Source organism: Osmerus mordax, chromosome 14 (assembly GCF_038355195.1).
Source record: "Osmerus mordax isolate fOsmMor3 chromosome 14, fOsmMor3.pri, whole genome shotgun sequence".
Taxonomy (NCBI): domain Eukaryota; kingdom Metazoa; phylum Chordata; class Actinopteri; order Osmeriformes; family Osmeridae; genus Osmerus; species Osmerus mordax.
Window position 1 is genome coordinate 7,727,774 of NC_090063.1, and position 16,292 is coordinate 7,744,065.

At 40.5% G+C, this 16,292-nt stretch overlaps 3 protein-coding genes across 3 annotated transcripts; 1 reads left to right on the forward strand and 2 right to left on the reverse strand.

The window, feature by feature from the left end:
* Positions 1 to 165: 165 nt before the first annotated feature.
* On the reverse strand, positions 166 to 5,452 carry LOC136956204 (interleukin-31 receptor subunit alpha-like). The gene is made up of 13 exons (XM_067250080.1): positions 5,407 to 5,452; positions 5,167 to 5,321; positions 4,938 to 5,056; positions 4,589 to 4,751; positions 3,849 to 3,931; positions 3,540 to 3,747; positions 2,544 to 2,708; positions 2,172 to 2,270; positions 1,939 to 2,079; positions 1,709 to 1,849; positions 1,500 to 1,584; positions 1,277 to 1,358; positions 166 to 1,025 (listed from the first exon to the last, which is right to left on the reverse strand). Exons 1-13 carry the CDS (start codon positions 5,436 to 5,438, stop codon positions 606 to 608), a joined length of 1,893 nt encoding a protein of 630 aa, XP_067106181.1. The 5' UTR covers positions 5,439 to 5,452; the 3' UTR covers positions 166 to 605.
* Positions 5,453 to 6,336: 884 nt separating this feature from the next.
* ddx4 (DEAD (Asp-Glu-Ala-Asp) box polypeptide 4) lies at positions 6,337 to 9,592 on the reverse strand. The gene is made up of 11 exons (XM_067249671.1): positions 9,570 to 9,592; positions 9,334 to 9,479; positions 8,744 to 8,896; positions 8,508 to 8,662; positions 8,165 to 8,294; positions 7,878 to 8,044; positions 7,579 to 7,724; positions 7,406 to 7,505; positions 7,040 to 7,310; positions 6,848 to 6,955; positions 6,337 to 6,758 (listed from the first exon to the last, which is right to left on the reverse strand). Exons 1-11 carry the CDS (start codon positions 9,580 to 9,582, stop codon positions 6,678 to 6,680), a joined length of 1,470 nt encoding a protein of 489 aa, XP_067105772.1. The 5' UTR covers positions 9,583 to 9,592; the 3' UTR covers positions 6,337 to 6,677.
* A 4,556-nt stretch (positions 9,593 to 14,148) lies between these two features.
* rad1 (RAD1 homolog (S. pombe)) lies at positions 14,149 to 15,798 on the forward strand. Its single transcript, XM_067250620.1, has 6 exons — positions 14,149 to 14,209; positions 14,379 to 14,598; positions 14,684 to 14,792; positions 14,900 to 15,158; positions 15,340 to 15,438; positions 15,543 to 15,798. The coding sequence occupies exons 2-6, from the start codon at positions 14,404 to 14,406 to the stop codon at positions 15,718 to 15,720; spliced, it is 840 nt and encodes a 279-aa protein (XP_067106721.1). The 5' UTR covers positions 14,149 to 14,209; positions 14,379 to 14,403; the 3' UTR covers positions 15,721 to 15,798.
* Positions 15,799 to 16,292: the final 494 nt, after the last annotated feature.

The window sequence follows — 16,292 nt, forward strand, 5'->3', positions numbered from 1 at the left end:
GCTTCAAGCCCATTGGCCCATGTCCAATAGGGCCGCATGGTTTCTCCTAAACTCACTCCCAGTTGTATTATTGTGCTGCTGCCACCCTTCAACAGCCCCATCTCCCCAGGCTTGTCTGTGTGTTCCTGTCCATCAGGGGAATGATTTCTCTATTTACTCCCTGCCTCATGTTCTATTTATGTTGCTCGCTAATGCTAGAGGCAGAACCTATTTCCATGTCTATGGTTATCAATAAATGCTCAAATCACATGTGTCTTGACTGAACAAATTGTATCTATAATCTATACAAGCCATATATATTTGTACCAATGTATCCTATTTTACATGTTCAATATATTTCAGTTTCAATCTATGCTTTACATTAAATTATTTGTATGCAGATAACTGAATACTAGAAACAAAGAACTAATTTTGCTGCATTAAGAATTTAAGAATTAAGTTTCTTTTTTTATTTTAAAATATACCATGTTTGTACCTGTGTTACAAAGCTTCCCAGGCCCCAAAATCGCATCCGTCCAAATAAATTACAGAAGGAGTGTGGTTAAACGTTGGTTTCTCTTCTCTTTTACCCTTTGCTCTGTTGTAACGTATCCAGTCATATATGCTTACTCTTTGTTGGAAAGCAACCTCGTCTCTCCTGTCCATGCACCTAATCTCTCCACGGGATCTTGGTTCCAATAAGGGCTGTGGACACAAGTATTCAAGGCTTGTGGTTTAAAAGAGTCCTCAAAAGTTATTGTCTTAATTTTGTCCTCCCCACACGGTGTCTGGAGGCTAGGAGGGTTCAGGTCAGCGTCAAATCTCTCCTCTCTGGGTTCCCACTCACTAAAGGTCCTGCTACCACAACCAGAGCTCAGCTCTTCCTCAGGTTGGGCACCAATGAACTTCATGGCTCCAGCCGGTTGTTCCTTATCTCCACCAAAGCTACTGCCACTTGCCATTGTGTCCACCTTGCAGTGGTAGATCTTCTCATGTTCATGAGGTTTGTTGGAGGGACACATTTGTTGAGTCATAAGGAAATGTTTCTGAAAAGAAAGCACAGAAAATTGGAGGTGAATGGAACTTCAACCTGGAATTATGAGACTGGTCACGCAACTGAAACAACTTGATGATAATTCAAAAGAATAGACTAAATTGACAGTGATGACTGCATAATACCCCATTTAAATGTTCCGTTAGAGCTAATATTAAAAGAATATGATAATTTATGCATTTACGACAACAAAATGGAAGTTTGATTTAGAGCATTTCTGAACGCCTTTAGGATTCCGTTTACCTGCTGGGAGTTCTGAGAGAGCCACTGAGCCAAGGAGCTGTGACCAGGGTCAGGCACCATCTTTCCCAGGATACTCTTCCACCTGGAACATCAAATGACATATCAGCAAACACAGTGAAACAAAGATTAAATAGGTGAAATAAAGGAAAGGGTAACCTACAAATGGATTGCTTAAATCCAACAAATGTTGTGATTAAATGGAATCAAGACGTCAGTGGCTTACTGGATGACGCAGTAGAGTCCAGTAAAGAGGACACAGATTATGAAAAGGCCTCCGCAGACACTAAGTGTTTTAATAAAGAAAAGATCTACAGGAAAGGAGAAGGATAATGTATTGAATGAGCTACAACATTGAATTAAATCCAGCATAACTATGGACCATACTAATTCAATAGGTGTCTCTAAGGTTGGTTGTAGCAAATTGTAACCTACCATATTTGTTGGTGAAAAAGGAAGTCACACTGCTGTTGGTTACCCGGGTGACAGTGTTGGCTGTGACGTAGAAGCTGTAATGCATGCCTGGCTGGAGGCCCTCCAAAAGGACTTCCTGCTTATGTCTTTCTACAGTTATATCTGGGAAGGAGAGAAGACAGTCATCAACACCCAAATCACATTTGCCATGTTGTAATGTAAACATATGACTAAAGTTCCAGGGAACTTACTGAGTTTAGGGCCAATGTTGTTCCAGTAGAACACAGTATAGTTGACGACTGCCCCGCGACATTCGGTCTTTGGCAACACAGTCCAGTTTACCCGAGCACTTATATCTTGGGGGATGACATCAGTAGAGACAATTCCTGGAGCTAGGTTTGAAAACAGGAATAGGATTATCATCCTTTTTAAACAGTAGTGTCTTTGAGTGCACAAAAGGAAATGATTTAAATACCATACGTACCTCCTTCGCTAGAGCATATCTGAACTCTGTTTTCCTGTCCAGATCTGTCATGGAAGAGTGGGGTGACTGACACATTGTATAGTTGACATGATAGCAGCCCTGTGTGTCAGAGAGATTTGATTGTGAAAAGGAGTAGATGAGTCAATGATGTGGTGTGAACAACAAAAACCAACTCATAAAGCTTTTTGATATGAGTCAGGAAAGAGACGTGCCTAACTGATTTAGCCTGAATGAAAAAGGTATACGTATGATGAGGTCTGCATAATGCACTAAATAAACCACATGCAATATATTTAGAAGAATATGAACTATTCAAGTACTATTCATTTATACATCAGCCCTCCCAACTAGCCAACACATAACCTACAGTACCAGTTAGTAAGATGTTTGTGTTCCTGGTGTCTATCCAGTTGTGTGGGCCCACTTCCGTGTTCCAGTCCACAACATAGGTACTGACAGGCTGGTCAGGAGGAGCCCAGGTGACCACAAAATCACCACGGACGACCAAGGCATGGAGTTCCTTAACTTGGGGGAGACCTGACACACACACAAATAAACATGACACACAAGGTTAAAGCATAGAGAGGCCTTAAATCATTCAATAGAAAACCTTTTTTAAATATAGGTTATATATCCATCACTGTATTAAGGCGTGATTTAGAGAGGCAGTGTTTCCCCTACCATTACATTATATATTTTTTTTTATATTTTGTTTTTATAGATTAAAAAAAATACAAAATAAGTCATTTAAGGTTACCTTTCCTATAAAACAAGTCTATAGCTTGCTCTTTTATTAAACCAACTAAATGGCCTTATGTTATTTATATTATTTACACGACGGCGTGTAATTTACATTTAGCCGCTCTTATCCAGAGCGACTTACAGTAAGTACAGGGACATTCCCCCCGAGGCAAGTAGGGTGAAGTGCCTTGCCCAAGGACACAACGTCATTTTGCACGGCCAGGAATCGAACTGGCAACCTTCAGATTACTAGCCTGATTCCCTAACCACTCAGCCACCTGACTCCCATTTCTGTCTCTACATGGTCGGGCGACCATGTCTCTACATCAGTGGTTCTCAAGTACCCCCTGTCCTGCATGTTTTAAATGTTTCCCTGTTCCAACACACCTGATTCAAATGAATGGTCGTTAGCAGGCTTCTGTATAACTAGATAACGACCCATTAATTTGAATCAGGTGTGTCGGAGCAGGGAAACATCTAAAACATGCAGGACAGGGGGTACTTGAGGACCAGGGTTGAGAACCACTGCACTACATGGTCCCGCGTCCCCCCCCCCCCCCCCCCAAAGCTGTAAACCTAGGGGAAACACTGAGAGGTATTGTTACATCACAACATTAAATATCTTACTCTCTCCGGTGGCGGGCACATATGTTGACTGTTCTTGAAATAGGATGTCACCATGAAAGGCAGTGAGGGTGACTATGTGTGCTGCCTTGCCCAGGAGAACATAAAGTGTATCCTGAGTTGTGTTAAAAAGGCTACTGGGTTTTAGACTGCCACCAGAAAAAACTTCTAGGCTGTACCCATCTATAGCCTTGCACAAAGCTGAAATCCCCTATGGGGTGAAAGACAGAATACTTAGTTAATCCCAATTATACATACATGACTACATAAATTGTGACCCAAGACATTGTAAATATTGTCTTGACATCTTACCTTCCACATAAACAACACTCTTCTTGTCCCAGAATCATCTGGTGCCTCTATCTTTCTCCATAGATGGAGCTGAACAGCATTCACTGTTAACAATAGAGCAGGGGTATAGAGTTCATTTGCTAATGTATTTAAATTGTAAAATAATTCTGGTCCCCCCTTTTAATCTAGGGGCTCTGTAATAACAAGAAATATTGTGACCTACAGTATAAATAAATGGAAAACGTAAAGGACTAATAACAGTGAGACGATAATTGCCATATCCTTCTAGAGAAGGTTGGGTTACAATAAATGTCACAACCCCTGCATTCCCAACTACACACCTGCAAATAAACAACGTTGCAGTGCCTGGTTCTCGAGCTAATGAGTTCGACTAAAGCCAATTTAAAATCCCACTGTAAGATTTGCACAGATACACATTCGTTAAGACACACACACAGATTCCATGAATTACAATAGATTTTCTTGAGGAATCTGTCATGGTTATCATACGAGTAGATGAATGCGCAGATGTATCACACCCCAAGTGGCTGTAATCAGAGCGCAACATGGAACAAGTTAAAAGAGCTCTTATAATCTTCTCTCCACAATGTTCCTCCCCTTTATTGATCTAAATTCACTTGATTAGAAGCACACTTCTTATATTTACCTAATCAATTTTGTCTTCCTTTCAAAGTGTATGGATTTGGTAAATATAAGTAGTGTGCTTCTAATCAAGTGTATTTAGATAGAACATTCCTTACCTTTCAGATGAGATAGGACCGTTGCCTCCCGGCTCCATTCACTCCAGTGACCTTTGCCCAAATTACATCGAACGGAGATGGTGTGGTTGGTGCATGGCTCCATTACCTCAATGGTCAGATTGCCACTGAGAGCCTGTTTATCCATTGTTGTATTTACCATATACTAGACAAAAAACATAAAACCCAAATTTCAGTAGTCAGCTAAGGATTGAAACAGGATGAGAACTAGAAACTAAAACCTAAATGGTATTTTAAATGTCCACCAATGACTATGTTCTTGAGCACCAGATACTGGAAATGTAGGTGTAACAATATAATACATATCTTTGCATACCTGAGCATACTTAACTTGACAGTTTATAATGGAGAAGTAAAAAGATTTTCCCTCTGGTATGTCCCATTTAACTTTCAAATGGTTAGAGAAAGGAATCATATCTGCTTTGACATTCTCTGGAGGTTCAGGCTTAACTGGAAACAAATCAGAGTATTTTATACAAATATTGCAAATTCTTCAAATTGCAGGATGTTTTACATTGGCTGTATTTTGTCCTGTGCATTTACAATACTTTTATACATACCTGTATTCCATAAGTCTACTTGATACGAGTTTGAATCAACTTCCCAGGCTATGGTTTTGGCTCTCACAGTGACAGTACAGGGATTAGATGATGTTCTGTCAAAGGTGCAAGACAGTTTGTCTGTGCTGCAGCTGACATTGTACAACTCCCCAATGCTGAAGAAAACATTCAATAGAAGACATTGTAGCAAAATACATAAATGTAATGAGGAAATACAAAACAAAGGCCAAAAGGTATTACCATTTCCTATACACAATGTAGTTCACGTTCATTGAAGAGTACAACACCCAATTACATGTAAGCTTCTTTTTTGAAACGTATGTGATACATGATATGTTGGTGGGCTTCTCTGTTGACAAAGAATAAAAACACAATGTAACCATGGATCAGTGAGACCAAGACATGAAATACTTATCCATTTTCAAATGTATGCATTAGAATTTACTAACGGTATGTTCTGATAATGGTTCCACCCAAGACTTGTCCAGTCATGCTGTGACATTGCACAACTGCTTTCTGAAGAGTAAAATTATGAAGGTATACAGCAGAAGAGGTGGAGTTGATGGTTTCATAGAAGCCTTCATTTATCCATTTGTTATTTAAAGTCCAGTAGATTGGCCCATGGCTGTTCGATAATGCTTTACTCTTGAACAAGATCTTGATATCAGAACCCAGTTCAATGTATGGGTCTTGTGGGATAACTTCAAGCAACAAACAATTGAATGTTATTTTCAAACCAAGTTAATAAAAATTAAGATCTTATACATAGTGGAGGTCTCAAGCATAATCATTTCTTAACTTAAAATGATCACTTAGAAACCATACAAATTCTTTACATTTGTAAAAGCAAGGCTTATTCAAATGCTAAAACTGTCTTAAATACATTCAAGTTTGTTAAGGTTTAGGTACCTGTTGCAAGAGCTGGCGTCAGGAGAATGTACAATAACGAAAAGTACATCTTCAAACTTTAGCAAGAATAACTTTAAAATTAAGTGACATCCAATGAATTGGATAGGAACTTATTTCCCTCTTTCTTAACTTGAAACTGAATAAGAAAAAAACCTAGTACGACTTCAGTCTACATTGCTCACAACAGCGATAAAGAGGAAGTGTCAACCGTAACTAATTATCAGTTGTCTCCATGTAGAATAAAACACTGACAGTTCGTATCAAATCAGTGAACAGAACCACAATATCCTTTACTGGAGTAAGTTATGATTGCTTACATAAATTACAGAGTCAACACATGCTTTTCCAACACCATATGTCTACAATGAAAACACACACTGCTAGATCTACACAGAATTTGTGAGGTAAAATTATAGAAGAAAGCTTAAATCACAATTCAAATGCCCATCACATTAATCAATAAGATTCATCTCAGACCAGGTTCAAGCAATTAACAGTTTCTGATTAAGACGAAATTATGTTCAAACAATATAAAAAAGGTAAAAGTAACACTGAACGAAAGCCGTCTTGAAAACCAAAACTGAAAGAACACAGCTTGAGCTTCACTCCCAGTCATCATCATCACCACCACCTGTGGTTTGGGCTGCAGGCTGTCTTGAGGCCTCACTCGGGAAAGAACCCCCCTGGTACAACAGACATCCAATTAAAGCATGTACAACTCCCTACATGTTTTAGAAGTAAAAAAAAAAAATGAATCACTTAAAATACATACCTTCCTACTATCAGTAGAGGCAAAGGTGCTTCCTCTGGGATTGAAACCTGAGGTTCCATGGGCACTAAAGGCCAGTTCTTCAAGCCACGAGGGCACCTCCTGCTGGGCCTGTCAAAGTTCAGTCATTAAAAAGTCTTGCTTGGATCAAGATGCCGTTTCAGACACTATGGTCGGCAAAGACAAGAGACCTACCCCAGAGAGTACTTTGACCATAGAGCGGGCCAGCTGGATGTCGTTTTGCGGGTCAAAAAACGACACTGCTCGTCCGGTATTCCCACAACGGCCCGTTCTACCAATGCGGTGGACGTACTCATCTATATTGTTGGGGAGGTCAAAGTTCACAACATGCTGGACGTGATCGATGTCCAGGCCGCGGGCAGCCACGGAAGTGGCCACCAGTACAGGACATTTGCCTGTGCGGAAGTCACTGAGTGCCTGCTCTCGCTCCCTCTGCTCACGATCACTGTTACAAGACAACAAGTCAACAGTATAAAACATACACCATCGTCTCAGTTGCACTAGATCATTTGAGGGGACATGATGCATGATAAACTGTACCCATGAATGCTTGTAGTAGAAACTTTCTCCTGACAGAGAAAGGTTGCAATGAAGTCAGCCTGTCTCTTGGTTTCCACGAACACCATTGTGCGATCAGTCCCTGCAGTTAAACATACCAATGAATCTGTATTCGTTTAGGAACTTAAGTCATGGCAGAAGTTGATGTTGAGTACCTGTAGTCTTGAGGACATCCAACAGTTGCTGTCTCTTGGAGAACTTGTCCACCTGGAGAACCACCTGCTCCACGTCACTACAGGCTCCACCCACCACGCCCACCGCCAGAAACAGGTAATCAGTCTTCAGGAAGTCAGCAGCCAACCTGCAGTGTGACAAAACATTTTAATAAAGTATTATACAACATATATTTTAGGTCAGATACAGGCTTGTAGTCAATTTATTAACAATATGTTGTTTCAATCTCAACCATCAAATGAAACCATATATGGCTGTATGTTGTCCAAAACGAGCAGACCTCTGGATGTCCTCAGGATAGGTGGCGCTGAACAGAAGGGTCTGCCGCTGCTCTTTGGAGGGCATGCCAGGGGAGCCAACCAGCTTCCTCATGTCTGGCTCAAACCCCATGTCCAACATTCTGTCTGCCTCATCCAGCACCAGGTATTTCAGCTTGCTGAGGCCAACCTTGAGAGATGGGATAGTTATGCTCATCTTCTCCACAGTACAATTTTGGCAGTGTTTAGCCCACAGAATTAAGGCAAGGGCTGTACTGTTTCAAATTGAAGTGTCAATGTGCGTCTATACCTTTCCTCTACCAATAATGTCCAGCAGTCTTCCTGGAGTCCCACATAACACGTTGCAGCCCTTCAACACCTCTCTGATCGTGTAACCGGTGCTTATGCCACCGTAAACGACCACTGGACGCACACAAGTCCTATGCATCACATAAAGAAAGACACGGTCAGTGAAGCCTCCTGCTGTGCAGCTTTGAAGAGAAGTTTGGAAAGACGGAAAGCTGTTTTTGGTTGATGCCACACCCACTTCTGGTTTTAAATGTTTTAGCTGTACAGATGATGTCTGGTATTGTACACATGCAGGCAGTGGCATCTCTGCAGACCTAATAAACACCGTGATGAAGACTACATACCCGTGGGCAAACTTCCTGGCCTCCATATAGATCTGGTTGATCAGCTCCCGGGTAGGGGCTACTATGATGGCCTCAGGCTCCTGTAACTCACTGAACTGACTGGCGGCCACACCATCCGCCATCAGCTTCTGCAGGATTGGCAGCAAGAAAGCAGCCTAAAAGACATCGTCAGAGGGTTAGGGGACTGGGACCGTGTCACCCTCAACCATGGTCTTATATGTATATACAAAACACACCGTTTTTCCTGAACCTGTCTGGGCACAAGCCATCAGGTCTCTCCCTGCAGCAATAATAGGGATACCATGCTTTTGTACTGGAGTGGGCTTCACATAGCCAGACTTGCTGACATTTCTGTTCAAGGTGTCGCACAAGGCTGCCTCTTGAAATGTCTGAGGAAATAAACCGAGGGTCAATGAATAACTTCATAACATATTGAGAACAATGCACACCCCCAGTGGTGTAATATCAGAATGATGTTCTATTCAAATGAGTCAATACTCTAGAACAGTGGTTCTCAATCCTGGTCCTTATGCCCCCCCTAGCCTGCATGTTTTAGATATTTCCCTGCTCCAAAACACTTGATTCAAAGAATGGGTCATTATCAGGCTTCTGTTGAGATTCAGAATGACCCATTTATTTGAATCAGGTGTTTTGGAGCAGGGAAACGTCTAAAACATGCAGGGCAGGAGTGCCCGAGGACCAGGATTGAGAACCACTGCTCTAGAAGAATCAGGTTTATTTGCTGAGGAATTTGCTTTGGTGGGCAGGTGCATACAATAAACATAGAGTATTAAAAGTGGCATGCACACATTGTTGTCCTGCTTACCATGATGGCCTTTGGGGGATTGCTGCCACTAACATCCACTAGGATGTTGTCGTACTTGTCAAAGTTGATTCCCGACTCGTAATGGGCAAAAATGGAGTCCTCCTCTTCAGAGAGGGCTGGAGGTACGTAGGTCACCTTTGGTGGACCTGGGGACATTCAAAATTAGATTTGTCCTTCAGGCCATTCAAGTACTTCAAACATTTAGAATTGGAAGTCACATAAGACCAGAGACTAACCTGCATTTTCCATATCTCCTCCCCCTTCCCCATCCCTGGCTAAACAGAAAATAGTATATCAAAATGGGTCTTTTCTATCAATTTATTATTATTAAAATTAAAAATTAATTATAATACTTTGAACCTTTAGAAAATACTTCTTCATCTCTTCCACGGTAACCTAGTGTAACAAAGAAATTTCATAAAGGAGTCACCATTTCATATCATGGTGTCATAATACTGCATATAATTGTGCATTTGCATAATCAACTACCTCCTCCACTGCCAAAGTCGCCTCTTCCACCATCTTCACTACCTAAAACAAAAACACTTATAAATAACACCAGCCAAGGTGACATCCATACACAAGATACTATTAGCAGAACTAATGAATGGAATGAAAGGACACATGCCAGACAATGAATGAGCCAAATCACAGCCATGATATAAGATAATATAGAACAAGACTAATCTTACCGTTACTGAATCCACCACCTCCTCTTGACCCTCTGCCACCTCCTGGTGAGAAAGCAGTGTTGCAGGTTAATTTTACATTTCAGTATACTCCATGTTCAAATAGCTTTGGATCCAATTAAACACTTACCCCTGCCTCCTCTTCCACCAAAGCCTCCCCTCCCACCTCCTCTGTTCCCAAAGCTGCCCCCATCAACATCTAAGGTGAACACAGTAAACTCCAGTCAATCAAGTTTAAAATGCCCAGAAAGATTACAATCAGGTCAATTTTGGGTTAGTATCAAAAGACAAATGGTACAAAACACTAGCCTGGCTGCCAGCCCAACTTTGTCCCGCCCACAAAATAATTTGGTCCGGAAGTTGGGTCTGGAGGGTCTCGTATTGGGGACAACTACAGAAAACCAGAATCTGGGCGGACCAATGAAATTGCCAGGGCGGGCTTTACACGATGATGGACAGATGATCAACAGTAACGTAATCACCCACGTCACAAGAGCGCTTAAGTTGAATTCGTTTTGAACAAACATGGCTACCACTGGAGATCTGGGATGTTATGATTCTGCCATCGAGTCTGTTTTAGAAGACATCGACAGCGCATTAATTTTGAAAGAGGAACAGAGAAACGCAATCAAGGCATTTGTCGATGGAAAATATGTTTTTGCCGTCCTTCCTACGGGATTCGGTAAAAGTTTAATTTATCAGCTGGCCCCGATGGTCGCGAAGAAGATGGGACACAATGAAAACCCAGTGGCCATTGTGGTTTCTCCTTTGGTTGCTCTCATGGAGGACCAAGTGAAAGAGGCGACCGAATTGGGCATCACGGCGATGCAACTCGGCGTGCACGACGAGGTGGATATTACCAGTGGTCGTTGCCAGCTCCTTTTCGGAAGCCCGGAATCCTGGCTGCTGAACAAGAAGTGGAGGGACATGCTAGGCGCCGATGTTTTTCAAGCCAACGTAATGGGTATCGTCGTGGATGAAGTTCATCTAACTTACAAATGGTAAGAGATAGTCTGAGTGAATGTGAATCAAATGTTGTAAACATAGTACCATAGGTGTCAATGTACGTTCACTAACTCAGACTTAGTACAATCATAATGTTAGTCTCATTGTAGCTAAATAACTAACAGTTTAAACATTTTAATGTGCGCTTTTATTTCTATCAGGGTGCAAAAGGGCAGACGGCATTTCGCGAGAGCTTCGACAAGTTGGGAGAGTTGTAATCCGAAACGGAAAACTTGTTCGTATATGCATTGCCCTTTATTGTTTCTCTCAAAAAAGCTGACCGTGTGAACAAGTACTCCCCATACCCTTAAATTATTTTTACAACACCGGCAAAATCGTTTGTATTCATTCCTCAAGCATACTTCTTCAAGTCTGCTTGCAGTTTAGTTCTGTTGACAACAACTATGCGGCGCTTAACATACGTCACATACGTTGCTCTGATTGGTTGTAGATCTATCCAATTGAGCGAAGAGGCATTTGTTTTCCAGGTTCGTTTGAAACACGCCCCATAGTCACAGCCCAACGGAGAGTTCTCAGACTCATATTCTGACTAGAATTATGAGTATGACAACGTCAGACTAACAAAACACTGAAGCCAGGCAACTAAAAATGTATAAAGATGTTGGGACCCTAACAGTAAACTTCTGTTCTGCACAGTTGAATATGACTCTTGACATAAATACAAATACATAATTTTGTACAGACATCTCCAAAACGCTGTGAAAAGGTATCCCATTTAGTGAGGTACACCAGGAGAAACCACTACACATCTGCTTGAATTTAAGAGCAGGGGGTAATCAGGACAGCATCAAGGCCAATGGCAACTGCAGGAGATGCTAGAGTTAAAGGATGATCCAGAATAACTAATGAAAGATTTTCAGTACTTACTATTCTCATTTTCATCAGTCCCTGCTCAAAAGGAGAAAAAATGCTTTCAGTATGTAAAGGAGTACATGAGTAGATTTTCTAGACATTCATTAAGTTAATTAAACATACCAAAAGAGAATGAACTCTTGGACCCTCCCCTGCCTGATGAGGACAACATATTTAAAAATGAATTAAATGATGAAAACGTATCAAGAAAATGTGCCATTTGCTTTTAATTGACAGGAGATTCACCTCTGCTACCACCTCTTCCAAAGTCTCCACCTCCATTGTTCCAAGAGCTGCCTCGATTATCTACAGCTACATAAGATCAAATACAAATAAAATCTATAAAAACGTCCCATTTTACAAAACAGAATTTGAGTGCAATCAATCTCACATTTATTATCTGCATCAGACTTATTATCTGCATCAGACTTTACCGACCAATATTTGATTTATTGCTGGCAAAAGTGGCACTGGCATCCTGAAAAAACAAACAAAAAAGCAATTGGAAAACAGTCGTTTGAATCAAACTAGCATCACGTGTCAATGCTGTTCTACTTATAATAGCTTACGTCTTCTACCCAGTCGTCCATTTTCACTGAAGAGGCCGACTGCAATTAAGATGAACGTGATAGCTAGTTAGTTAGGTGTGAAATATTCTCTTTTAACATACATCATTGTAATTATTAAATGCTTACGGCAAGCATCAAGTCATAGAAAAAAAATCATAGAAATGCTTGTCGGTTAAAAGAGTATTAAACATGTTTGCCAGTAAACCTATGCACCTTTCTCAAATTAGGTCAAATCAGTCAGAGGCCACGTGCTGCTGAACGCATGATTCATGGCCAACATATTCCAAGAACTAGCCATAGCCTACTTACCTTGTCAAACTAGCCCAATAAATTGCTTGCGTACTTTAAATACTAGCTAACTGACAGGTTACATCCAAATCACCCTAGTTCTATATTTTACAGACCACTCAGAACTAATGCCTGATAGCAATTAATAGTTTCCTCGTTGCACACCATTTCAATGTAGCTACAGCAGTTACCACACGATTCAAGTTAGCTAGCTAGCTATTACCGCCAGTAAACTAGATTATAGTTAGCAACGTTCTCCATTATATATTTCGGTATGTGGTTTAAAAACATGAACAAGGATAAAAAAAAAGGTCAAAAGTTAATTGTTAATTTAACAACTGTTTAGATGAAATGTGGACGCGCATAATTGCTAGCTAATCAAGTCTCGACTGTGGAATAAAGTGTTGATTTCGAGTGTATTTCTTAAAAATAACGTAATTGGTTTGACAGTCAGACAACATCTTACATAGATTTTTTTAAATCTAAAAATCATTGAAGATACCTACTGTATAGGGTAGCCTTCAATAACTCTTGGTGGCGTTCCACGTGGCGTCAGGTGTGCTTCTGATCGTTGAATGGACCGAATTAAATCTGACGACTGAAGAAAAACCTGCTGCTGAGGCGGGAATAGTGACAAATTGGCATCAAAGAAGGGGTGTTAACATTTCTTCCATAAAATATTACCACTATATTTGTAACATCAGATGTATTCAATTTGCATTAGAAATATTATATTTTTCTCCATTCTGTAAATGTATTAAATTAAAAGAAACTATTAAACAAAAAGTAATATTAGTAGTTCAGCTGAAGTAGGCTCAACTAGCCTACTCGGAAGACACATGCGACAGCCTGTTAATATTGAGTACTTTGCTATATATATATATTTATTTTGTAAGTAGGGCCTATGTAGAGATCTATAGGCTACATCAGAAAAATCTTTGGAGGCGATGATGACATTTCACAATATACATTTTACAGCATTGTACAGTTTACAATAGGCTTTACAATTTATGATTTGAGTTCAGTTTATAAAACATATGCAATCAATTAATTTGATATTTCTCCTGGAAGTTTAAGTGTAAGCTATGAATCTATGGGGGGGGGGGGGGGGTAACGCTGTATAACTGACTAACAACTCGGCAGAATTCTGCGCTTCGTCCTTTAATTGATTAATTGTATGTAGTGTGAGAATTTTTTTAAATGCGTTTGAAACGCGTTGAGTGTGAGCGTGAGAAATAACTGAAATCTTGTTTTTACAGTCAATGGTTTAAATGCGTGAGAGCCCTGGATGGGTGTAAGCCGCCGACCAGACACTCCCAAACTGTAGGTGGCGATGATGCACCTCTTAAATGTTGGTTGTATTGCAATCTGCCATAATATCAAAAGAAGAAGTTCTTTTTAAACTCAGCATCCTCCAATATTGAGACGTAACTAAACTGCTGGGTTTTTATGGTAAGGATATAGATGTGTACTGTTGGTAAGCTATTTAAAACAGTTTCTGGCTGTGTTAGCCTACGGTGGATATCATTATCAGTGTCAATACTAGAGATGTTTATATTGAAATAGCAACAGAAATAACAAGCTAGCTAGCTAACTAACTTTTTGCACTTTACTCTTTCAGGTGTGTCCGTCATTTCAGTAATAAAATGCCCCTGTCCACTCAATCTCAAACTGGAGATGACCAAGATATCCTGGTAGCCAGTTTGGATAATGCAAGGAATCTATCCAATATCTTGAAAGCCATCACCTTCAAAGACTATGCTATCTTCAGTGCCACACCAAATGGACTCAAAGTAACTGTGGAGGACTCCAAATGTCTTCAAGCCAATGCCTTCATTCAGGTTGTGGTGGACTTGTAAAACAAACATGTGAACACTCAACTCGTATGTAGTTGAGAATCTTTAATTTGCATGGTTTTCTTGCTAGGCTGAAATATTCCAGGAATTCACTATAAAAGAAGATGCAGTGGGCTTTCAGGTGAATCTGACTGTACTTCTGGAATGCCTTACTATCTTTGGAGGAAGCACGGTTCCAGGTGACAACAACCATGAATGTTCTCTGACACTTTTGACTAGAATTCGATACTGTGCATTCCACTTCTAATGATTCTATTAACAGATCTTTTTTGTTTCTCTATGACAGGAGTAACTACTGCTTTGCGGATGTGCTACAAGGGTTATGGCTTTCCTCTGACCCTGTTTCTTGAAGAGGCAGGTGTGGTCACAGTGTGTAAAATCAACACCCAGGAACAAGAGGATCCCATAGACTTTGAGTTCAGCAGCACCAATGTGACCAACAAAGTGATTCTGCAGTCTGACAGCTTGAAGGAGGCTTTTTCTGAACTGGACATGAGCAGTGAGGTCCTGCAGATCACCATGTCCCCCATTCAACCATACTTCAGGTTAGATTTTAATTGGGGTGTTTTTGTTTTTTAATCAGTGTGTGTTTGAAGAAAGCCTCTGATGAAGCCAAGCATGCATTTGGACCTTGAGGATAATGTCAATTTCCCCCCCCCATTTGTGTTCTGTTGTATGCTACGAGCATAGACTAGCTTTTCATCTGACTTCTTCCTTCATGCATAGGTTGTCTACATTTGGAAATTCTGGGAATGCCCACTATGATTACCCTAAAGACTCTGACATGATGGAGCTATTCCAGTGCACAAAGACTCAAACTAACAGGTCTCTCATGCCTTGTGTTTTAGACTTTTATTCTGTATCTTTCAATGCGGCTGTAACGGTGCAATTCTGCCCCAGGGATAACACAATTCTACTCTACTTGTCAGGTACAAGATGTCTCTGCTAAAGCCTTCCACCAAAGCATTGGCTCTGTCCTGTAAGGTGTCTGTGAGGACTGACAGCCGAGGTTTCCTGTCTCTACAGTACCTCATCAGGAACGATGATGGACAGATCTGCTTTGTGGAATACTACTGTTGTCCAGATGAAGAGGTGGAGGAGGAGTAGATCTATATAAACACATATGAATAGACCAGAGAGACACACTTGCTGTTTGCTGTGTCTTAAAAATATTTTTTATATCAATGTTGTTTTAAAGTATTTGTGGTGTCGCTTTTATTTAAAGCATAAAATGCTTCGTTTTTGCTGACCTTTCTCAAATCTATAGCTGGTGTCTGGATACTGTATGTTATTGATGCAGAACGTTGTTCAAGGCTGTCAAACATTTGATTAAATATGTTAGTCTAACTGAATACATGAGGCGTAATGTTCGTAGATCAACGATGGCATAAGTACTATATACTCAAAGGCATAGTGGGTTAGATCTCTAAAGAGATCTCTCTTTAGACTATGATAACGACATAAATGTGGGTCCACACAGATATTTTAATAATTTAAAACAATATTTTTTTATGTTGGCCAAACGTAACGCTTGCCGCTATGCAAGTTTTCGCTTAACACTTGATTTATGCTAAAACCGAAGTTCAACGTTAATTATTAATATAAATACAATACATCCTCCGACCAGCGGGGGCGGTAACACCTGGATGAGACGGGCCTGAGGAGAGAAGTGTGCAGTT

Coding starts and splice junctions, on each gene's coding strand:
- LOC136956204 (XM_067250080.1), bottom strand. CDS start 5,438: ATGAACGTGAACTACATTGTGTATAGGAAATG. Junction 3,748..3,848: donor GAGTGTTGTTTATGTGGAAG/GTAAGATGTCAA, acceptor TTCACCCCATAG/GGGATTTCAGCTTTGTGCAA. Junction 1,585..1,708: donor CTTTTTCACCAACAAATATG/GTAGGTTACAAT, acceptor CCTTTCCTGTAG/ATCTTTTCTTTATTAAAACA.
- ddx4 (XM_067249671.1), bottom strand. Junction 8,897..9,333: donor ATCCCCCAAAGGCCATCATG/GTAAGCAGGACA, acceptor TTATTTCCTCAG/ACATTTCAAGAGGCAGCCTT. Junction 8,045..8,164: donor ACATTATTGGTAGAGGAAAG/GTATAGACGCAC, acceptor CCATCTCTCAAG/GTTGGCCTCAGCAAGCTGAA.
- rad1 (XM_067250620.1), top strand. CDS start 14,404: ATGCCCCTGTCCACTCAATCTCAAACTGGAGATGACCAAGATATCCTG. Junction 15,159..15,339: donor CCCATTCAACCATACTTCAG/GTTAGATTTTAA, acceptor CTTCATGCATAG/GTTGTCTACATTTGGAAATT. Junction 15,439..15,542: donor ACAAAGACTCAAACTAACAG/GTCTCTCATGCC, acceptor TCTACTTGTCAG/GTACAAGATGTCTCTGCTAA.